Raw genomic sequence first — 9,757 nt, forward strand, 5'->3', positions numbered from 1 at the left:
GGAGACAGCTTTTCGCCACGCCACTTGGTAGGAGCGACCGGTCAGGTAGGACGCAATCCAGGAGTGAGCCGCGCCGGAGATGCCCAGCTCGGAGAGGGTGGAGAGGAGGATCTGATGGTTCACAGTATCAAAGGCAGCAGACAGGTCTAGAAGGACAAGAGCAGAGGAGAGAGAGTTAGCTTTAGCAGTGCGGAGAGCCTCCGTGACACAGAGAAGAGCAGTCTCAGTTGAATGACCAGTCTTGAAACCTGACTGGTTTGGATCAAGAAGGTCATTCTGAGAGAGATAGCAAGAGAGTTGGCTAAAGACGGCACGCTCAATAGTTTTGGAGAGAAAAGAAAGAAGGGATACTGGTCTGTAGTTGTTGACATCAGAGGGATCGAGTGTTGGTTTTTTGAGAAGGGGTGCAACTCTCGCTCTCTTGAAGACGGAAGGGACATAGCCAGCGGTCAAGGATGAGTTGATCAGCGAGGTGAGGTAAGGGAGAAGGTCACCGGAGATGGTCTGGAGAAGAGGAGGGGATAGGGTCAAGCGGGCAGGTTGTTGGGCGGCCGGCTGTCACAAGTCGCAAGATTTAATCTGGAGAGAGAGGGGAGAAAGAAGTCAAAGCATAGGGTAGGGCAGTGTGAGCAGGACCAGCAGTGTCATTTGACTTAACAAACGAGGATCGGATGTCGTCAACCTTCTTTTCAAAATGGTTGATGAAGTCATCCACAGAGAGGGAGGAGGGGGGGGAGGGGGAGGAGGATTCAGCTGGGAGGAGAAGGTGGCAAAGAGCTTCCTAGGGTTAGAGGCAGATGCTTGGAATTTAGAGTGGTAGAAAGTGGCCTTAGCAGCAGAAACAGATGAAGAAAATGTAGGGAGGAGGGAGTGAAAAGATGCCAGGATAACAACCTCTCCCTCAACGTGACCAAGACAAAGGAGATGATTGTGGACTACAGCAAAAGGAGGACTGAGCACATCCCCATTCTCATCGACAGTGCTGTAGTGGAGCAGGTTGAGAGCTTCAAGTTCCTTGGTGTCCACATCACCAACGAACTATCATGGTCCAAACACACCAAGACAGTCAGGAGACTGAAAAGATTTGGCATGGGTCCTCACATCCTGAAAGTTATACAGCTGCACCATCGAGAGCATCCTGACTGGTTGCATCACCGCCTGGTATGGCAACTGCTCGGCCTCCGACCGCAAGGCACTACAGAGGGTAGTGCGTACGGCCCAGTACATCACTGGGGCCAAGCTTCCTGCCATCCAGGACCTCTATACTAGGCGGTGTCAGAGGAAGGCCCTAAAAATTGTCAAAGACTCCAGCCACCCTAGTCATAGACTGTTCTCTCTGCTACCGCACGGCAAGCAGTACCGGAACGCCAAGTCTAGGTCCAAAAGGCTTCTTAACAGCTTCTACCCCCAAGCCATAAGAAACCTGAACAGCTAATCAAATGGCTACCTGGACTATTTGCATTGTCCCCCACCCCCTATTTTTACACTGCTGCTACTCTGTTTATTATCTATGCATAGTCACTTTACCTCTACCCACATGTACATATTACCTCAATTACCTCGACTAACCTGTGCCCCCGCACACTGACTCTGGACTGGTACCCCCTGTATATAGCCTCACTACTGTTATTTTACTGTTGCTCTTTAATTATTATTATTTTATTTCTTTTTTACTTATCTATTTTTTCTTAACACTTATTTTTCTTCAAACTGCATTGTTGGTTAAGTGCTGGTTAAGGCTTGTAAGTAAAATTTTCACTGTAAGGTCTACACCTGTTGTATTCAGCGCATGTGACAAATAACATTTGATTTGATTTGTTGTCCTCCACATCCCAGGCAAATCTAGATGAATCTCAGATGAGCTCGTCTCCGTTCCTGAGAGCTCTGATGACTGCTGTGTGTAAGGCAGCGGTGAAAGGTAAGCTGTCATTCCTTTAGCTTGGGACAGTCCTCTGTTGTTTTGTATATATTATATAGCTAGAGCAGCTCACAACAATTTTCTCCATCTTTGTTTCTTGTGTAGATGAAAGCACTTCCTGTCGAGTGGATGTAGCCATTATTCAGAGGAGATTGCCCGTATTACTCAAGTACCTTAACTCAGACACTGAGCGACAGCTACAAGCACTTTATGCACTTCAGGCGCTGATAGTCACACTGGATCAGCCTCCTAGTAAGTAACATCCCACTCAGACGTTAAACCTCAAGATTCACTATAAAGATAAAGCGCGGTTCTGTCTCACACCCTGTACAGAACCATTTTACATGTACTTTTTTCCCCTGACAAAACTAAAATATTTTTTTGTCACATACACATTTACATTTTTTTTACATTTTAGTCATTTAGCAGACGCTCTTATCCAGAGCGACTTACAGTTAGTGAATACATTTATTTATTTATTATTATTATTTATTTTTTTATACTGGTCCCCCGTGGGAATCGAACCCACAACCCTGGCGTTGCAAACGCCATGCTCTATCAACTGAGCTACATCCCTGCCGGCCATTCCCTCCCCTACCCTGGACGACGCTGGGCCAATTGTGCGCCGCCCATGAGTCTCCCGGTCGCGGCCGGCTGCGACAGAGCCTGGATTCGAACCAGGATCTCTAGTGGCACAGTTAGCACTGCGATGCAGTGCCTTAGACCACTGCGCCACTCAGGAGGTCTTCGATGTAGTGGCCTTAGACCACTACACCACATCAGTGCAGTGAAATGTTTTGTTTTACAGGGTCAGACATAATAGTACGGCGCCCCTGGAGCAAATTGGGGTTAAGTGCCTTTCTCAAGGACCCATCGACACATTTTTCACCTTGTCGGCTCGGGTATCCGAAACAGCAACCTTTCGGTTATTGAACCTATGCTCTATACGCTAGGCTAGTTGCCGCCCTGAAGACATCCTTTTATGGTTTTATCTCCTGCAGCCATTGCTATTATATAAAAAGAATGTCTTCACCAACTTACTATGAAAACTGAGACTCATTTAAAGCTAGAATCCTTAGTTGCTACATCCATTTTTTGACTTATAAATTAATGATATATACCCATTTAATTATTGAATAATATAACTTATAAATCCCTCATGAGCTTAGTTGAACTGTCCTACCCCATTAGATCCCAAAATAAGCTTGTTTTATTCCAATGTTTGTAAACAATGTAACATGGTTAAAACTCAAATGTTGATATCATGGATGGTTAGTCCTTGCATACAAATTATAGACTGATCATGTCTTTGTCAGTGGGCAAACGTACAAAATCAGCAGGGGATCAAATACTTTTTTCCCACACTGTACATTACCAGTCAAAAGTTACATTGTAGAATAATAGTGAAGACAACAAAACTATGAAATAACACACATGGAATCATGTAGTAAACATAAAAGTGTTAATCATATATTTGAGATTCTTCAAATAGCCACCCTTTGCCTTGATGACAGCTTTGCACACTCTTGGCATTCTCTCAACCAGCTTCACCTGGAATGCTTTTCCAACAGTCTTGAAGGAGTTCCCACATATGCTTAGCACTTGTTGGCTGCTTTTCCTTCACTATGCGGTCCGGCTCATCCCAAACCATCTCAATTGGGTTGAGGTCGGGGGATTGTGGAGGCCAGGTCATCTGATGCAGCACTCCATCACTCTACTTCTTGGTAAAATAGCCCTTACACAGCCTGTCCTGTTGAAAAACAAATTAATAGTCCCACTAAGCCCAAACCAGATGGGATAGCGTATCACTGCAGAATGCTGTGGTAGCCATGCTGGTTAAGTGTGCCTTGAATTCTAAATAAATCACAGACAGTGTCACCAGCAAAGCACACCCACACCATAACACCTCCTCCTCCATGCTTTACGGTGGGAACTACACATGTGGAGATCATCCGTTCACCCACACCGCGTATCACAAAGACACGTCGGTTGGAACCAAAAATCTCCAATTTGGACTCCAGACCAAAGGACAGATTTCATTTATTTCGGCTGCAATTTTCTGAGGCTGGTAACTCTAATGAACTTATCCTCTGCAGCAGAGGATCTCTCAACCATGAAGCTGGTTGAGAGAACGCCAAGAGTGTGCAAAGCTGTCATCAAGGCAAATGGTGGCTATTTGAGGCATCTCAAATATAAAATATATTTTATTAATAATAATAATAATAAGCCATTTAGCAGACGCTTTTATCCAAAGCGACTTACAGTTGTGCGTGCATACATTTTTGTGTATGGGTGGTCCCGGGGATCGAACCCACTACCTTGGCGTTACAAGCGCCGTGCTCTACCAGCTGAGCTACAGAGGACCACCCAGCTACAGAGGACCACCCATTTTGATTTGTTTAACACTTTTTTGGTTACTACATGATTCCATTTGTGTTATTTCATAGTTTTGATGTCTTCTATTATTTTACAATGTAAAAAAATAGTACAAATAAAGAAAAACCCTTGAACGAGTAGGTGTGTCCAAACTTTTGACTGGTAGTGTAGCTCTGTCTATGAATTTGAGTGGTTACATTTCTCTAGGCCCATCCCTCAGCTTTTTACCAAAATGTAGGCGGGGAGCCAATTTATTATCGTTTCAATTAAGGAGTCTTGCTTTAAGCCATGGGATTTGGTTATTATAGCACTTTCCCCTCTGTCTCTGTCTCTCCAGACCTGCTCCGGATGTTCTTTGACTGTCTGTATGATGAGGACGTCATCTCGGAGGACGCTTTTTACAAGTGGGAGACCAGCAAGGACCCTGCGGAGCAGCTGGGCAAGGGTGTGGCTCTCAAGTCTGTAACCGCTTTCTTCACCTGGCTGAGGGAGGCCGAGGAAGAGTCGGAGGATAATTGACAAGGGAGCAGGTGGCTGCTGCAAGCCCCCAGGACAAGAGGCCAGCTGTTGCTACATAGAATAACTGCATCCTCGTAGCAGAACAAACGGACAAACCAACAAAATGCGTGCGGGCAGAACAACATGTATATAGCGGGAATTTTTTCTGCGTTATGGTTCTGAGACATGCCGCCATTTTGTGTTTGAATTCTAATGGCGGAAGCACTAAATACCTGTATTATACATAGAAAATATTTTTGTTTTACATTTTAACTTACTTTTCTTTTGTTACTTTTTAAGAAGAGACTTAAAGATACATAGGTTCCGGACTCTTTAATTTATTATTTTTTTAAGGACTGCAAATATGGATGTTTATTTAACATTTGCAGATGCTCACAATGAGGAGAACATTGATGAATAGAAATAACAATATTAATTATAATAACAATAATAATAATTGTGAAATAAATAGCCTCCCTGGATTCCACATTGTTTGGTTGAAAACAGGGTAAAAAGTTATTTTGGAATGAAGGGGAAGGCAGAGAGAGTGAATGCACAGGGACAACTGAAGACATCAGTGGTCAAAGGTTATCAGTGATTAACCACAGGAAGTGTTTCCTCTGCTTTGGCTTGCTCTCTATGTGATATGTACGTAAACCTCCCAAGAGGCAGCGGTATGCGTTCAAGAAGCAATGTAAATCAGTCCACAAAAGAACATCACATGAACATAAATAAACAACAACAATGAACAATAGATGCATTCAAATGAAATAAGCAAAACGCAAGTTTAAAAAGCAAATGCCAGGGTTGCTGAACATGAAGTGCTTGTAATACTTCAGACCTACACAGCAAATTAAAAGCCTGTAAATACATTAAAGACAAAAAGGTATTTAAAACAATATAGCAGATGCAATCAATGGTGGTTATTTTGTAGAGTGGTGATGTTTGCACTACAAGAAGATTTTTTTTACTTTGTTTTAACATTGCTTGCAATGCAGTCTGAAGTTGAAAGTGAATTTTGTGTTAAAAGTGTGCCAGTGTTATGTGCCATCTCTAAAATGAGACTACAGTATAGGAATTGTAAAATATACACTACATGACCAAAGGTATGAGGACACCTGCTTGTCGAGCATCTCATTCTAAAATCATGGGCATTAATATTGAGTTGGTCCCCCCTTTGTTGCTATAACAGCATCCACTCTTCTGGGAAGGATTTCCACTAGATGTAGGAACATTGCTGCGGGAGATCCACACCGATCTCGACAAACCATTTCTGTATGGACCTCCCTTTGTGCACGGGGGCATTGTCATGCTGAAACAGGAAACGGCCTTCCCCAAACTGTATTCCACAAAGTTGGAAGCACAGAATCGTCTAGAATGTCATTGTATGCTGTAGCGTTAAGATTTCCCTTCACTGGAACTAAGGGGCCTAGCCCGAACCATGAAAAACAGCCCCAGACCATTATTCCTCCTCCACCAAACTTTACAGTTGGCATTATGCATTCGGCAGGTAGCGTTCTCCTGGCATCCGCCAAATCCAGATTCATCCAGATGGTGAAGTGTGATTCATCACTCCAGAGAACGCTTTTCAACTGCTCCAGAGTCCAATGGCGGCGAGATTTACACCACTCCAGCCGATGCTTGGCATTGCGCATGGTGATCTTAGGCTTGTGTGCGGCTGCTCGGCATGTTGCTCCTAGATGTTTCCACTTCACAATAACAGCACTTAACAGTTGACCGGACAGCTCTAGCAGGGCAGAAATTTGACGAACTGACTTGTTGGAAAGGTGGCATCCTATGACAGTGCCACATCTTCAGTAAGGCCATTCTACTGCCAATGTTTGTCCATGGAGATTGCATGGCTGTGTACTCTTATATGCCTGTCAGCAAATGGTGTGGCTGAAATAGCCAAATCCACTAATTTGAAGGGGTGTCCACATACTTTTGTGTGTATATATAGTGTACGAATTAACTCTTGGAGGACAATGAAGTTAACTAGAACAACTATACTCTATTATTGAACCTTTTCTAATAAATAAATATAATTCTAGTCCACTTCCATTGACTTCTAAGAGTTGCCAGTTTTCTCCATTCATGCACCTTGGTTGAAGTGAATTAGCGACAGTAACTTTTCCTCAACAGGGATTGACCTTATCTTATTTTATACCCTGTATTAGAGTGAGGAAATATTGTAATGAACTAGTTGAGCCTGATGTAAGATGGGGCATGATTGTGGTAGGACAAGTAATATCTTGCATGTCTTAAATAGCCTTATGATGTTTGCCAGCATTCCTATGTAATGCTCATGTGATCTGTGATCTCTGATTCAGGTGTAGTTACTGAACTGAAGTTATACTCCACTGTAGTGGATGAGAGGAAACCTCTGCAGAGGGCATTCACATACAGCCTGCAGAAATGTAAGTGGGTAAGTCTGTATCTACCATTGTCTTTGATCACATTTCAGATGATTTCTAATTTTGACAGACTAGAAACCAGTATGGTATTTGAACTCTAGAATGGAACTGAAGGAAACCAACCATTGGGGAAATGAAATATTCAACCAGTTTTGATAACAAATACTTATTGGATAGGATTTCATTGGTAGCTTCATGTGTTAACCCACAGGTATGGGATGACCTAATCTTGGGGAGACTCAGGTTAACCCATAGAGATAAGGACTAGTGCCCAAAAGTCTGTTTTAGCATGGGCAGCGCCATTGAGGACTTTCACCATTTTTAAGTAGTGAACAGGGATTTCCTGTGTGTTAAGGAAGGGTCACATAATTACATCCAGGTCATCCGGTGCAGTCAGCCAATGAATTATATTAATGAGCAAACATTGGCAGTAAATCGCCAACCTTGGATTTATACCTGTTCAAACACATTCGAGGTGGCAGTATACAGTCGTGGTCAAAAGTTTTGAGAATGACACAAGTATTGGTCTTCACAAAGTTCGCTGCTCCAGTGTTACGAGATATTTTTGTCAGATATTACTATGGTATACTGAAGTATAATTACAAGCATTCCGTAAGTGTCAAAGGCTTTTATTGACAATTACATTAAGTTTATGCAAAGAGTCAATATTTGCAGTGTTGACCCTTCTTTTTCAAGACCTCTGCAATCCGCCCTGGCATGCTGTCAATTAACTTCTGGGCCACATCCTGACTGATGGCAGCCCATTCTTGCATAATCAATGCTTGGAGTTTGTCAGAATTTGTGGGTTTTTGTTTGTCCACCCGCCTCTTGAGGATCGACCACAGGTTCTCAATGGGATTAAGGTCTGGGGAGTTTCCTGGCCATGGACCCAAAATGTTGATGTTTTGTTCCCCGAGCCACTTAGTTATCACTTTTGCCTTATGGCAAGGTGCTCCATCATGCTGGAAAAGGCATTGGTCATCACCAAACTGTTCTTGGATGGTTGGGAGAAGTTGCCAACGGAGGATGTGTTGGTACCATTCTTTATTCATGGCTGTGTTCTTAGGCAAAATTGTGAGTGAGCCAACTCCCTTGGCTGAGAAGCAACCGCACACATGAATGGTCGCAGGATGCTTTACTGTTGGCATGACACAAGACTGATGGTAGCGCTCATCTTGTCTTCTCCGGACATGGTGTTTTCCAGATGCCCCAAACAATCGGAAAGGGGATTCATCAGAGAAAAGGACTTTACCCCAGTCCTCAGCAGTCCAATCCCTGTACTTTTTGCAGAATATCAGTCTGTCCCTGATGTTTTTCCTGGAGAGAAATGGCTTCTTTGCTGCCCTTCTTGACACCAGGCCATCCTCCAAAAGTCTTTGCCTCACTGTGCGTGCAGATGCACTCACACCTGCCTGCTGACATTCCTGAGCAAGCTCTGCACTGGTGGTTCCCCGAACCCGCAGCTGTATCAACTTTAGGAGACGGTCCTGTCGCTTGCTGGACTTTCTTGGGCACCCTGACGCCTTCTTCACAACAATTGAACCTCTCTCCTTGAAGTTCTTGATGATCCGATAAATGGTTGATTTTAGGTGCAATCTTAACTGCAGCAATATCCTTGCCTGTGAAGCCCTTTTTGTGCAAAGCAATGATGACGGCACGTGTTTCCTTGCAGGTAACCATGGTTAACAGAGGAAGAACAATGATTTCAAGCACCACCCTCCTTTTAAAGCTTCCAGTCTGTTATTCTAACTTCTATCAGCATGACAGAGTGATCTCCAGCCTTGTCCTCGTCAACACCCTCACCTGTGTTAACGAGAGAATCACTGACATGGCAGCTGGTCCTTTTGTGGCAGGGCTGAAATGCAGTGGAAATCTTTTTGGGGGATTAAGTTCCTTTTCATGGCAAAGAGGGATTTTGCAATTAATTGCAATTCATCTGATCACTCTTCATGACATTCTGGAGTATATGCAAATTGCCATCATCAAAACTGAGGCAGCAGACTTTGTGAAAATTAGTATTTATGTAATTCTCAAAACTTTTGTCCACGACTGTACACCCTTTCAGTTTGTTTACCAACTAATAGAAGTAGTAGATGAAAATTGACTACTTGAAAATGGAGCTGGCCTCAATGGCCCAGAGCCATAATGGGACAGATACAATGTTGCGTACTCTAACTATCTATGAGTTAACCCTATTCTGCTACAATCAAGTAGGCCTACACTGTAGTCCACAGTGACTTCTGGTGCCTGGTTAGATAGGCCTCCTGTAGCTCAGTTGGTAGAGCATGGCGCTTGCAACGCCAGGGTTGTGGGTTCGATTCCCACGGGGGCCAGTATGAAAAATGTATGCACTCACTAAGTCACTCTGGATAAGAGCGTCTGCTAAATGACTGAAATGTAAATAGACCTGTCTTCACATGAAATTCAGGCAGAAAATACATCTGAACCAAAGATAGTTAATCTGCGTCGTTTACAGTGAGAGCAAATTAAGCATAGTGGGCAAAACAAGCAAGAAGGTAGGCAAAGCCAAGCACGCGCTAGCGAGATCATA

At 43.5% G+C, this 9,757-nt stretch overlaps 1 protein-coding gene and 1 non-coding gene across 6 annotated transcripts in view; both read left to right on the top strand.

Moving 5' to 3' along the window:
- The window catches only part of LOC121575377 (eukaryotic translation initiation factor 4 gamma 3-like), an 80,945-nt gene extending 75,252 nt beyond the window's left edge, over window positions 1–5,693 (top strand). For all 5 annotated transcript variants that reach the window (XM_045222896.1, XM_045222898.1, XM_045222899.1 and 2 more), the window contains exons 34-36: window positions 1,837–1,918; window positions 2,024–2,170; window positions 4,632–5,693. In XM_045222896.1, the coding sequence (XP_045078831.1) occupies window positions 1,837–1,918; window positions 2,024–2,170; window positions 4,632–4,813 (411 nt within the window). In that variant the 3' untranslated portion in view covers window positions 4,814–5,693. The remainder of the gene's footprint in view (window positions 1–1,836; window positions 1,919–2,023; window positions 2,171–4,631) is intronic.
- A 3,771-nt stretch (window positions 5,694–9,464) lies between these two features.
- On the top strand, window positions 9,465–9,539 carry trnaa-ugc. The gene has a single exon. It is a non-coding gene; the product is annotated as a tRNA-Ala (tRNA).
- The last annotated feature ends 218 nt before the right edge of the window (window positions 9,540–9,757 follow it).

The sequence above is a fragment of the Coregonus clupeaformis genome, chromosome 10, assembly GCF_020615455.1.
Source record: "Coregonus clupeaformis isolate EN_2021a chromosome 10, ASM2061545v1, whole genome shotgun sequence".
NCBI lineage: Eukaryota > Metazoa > Chordata > Actinopteri > Salmoniformes > Salmonidae > Coregonus > Coregonus clupeaformis.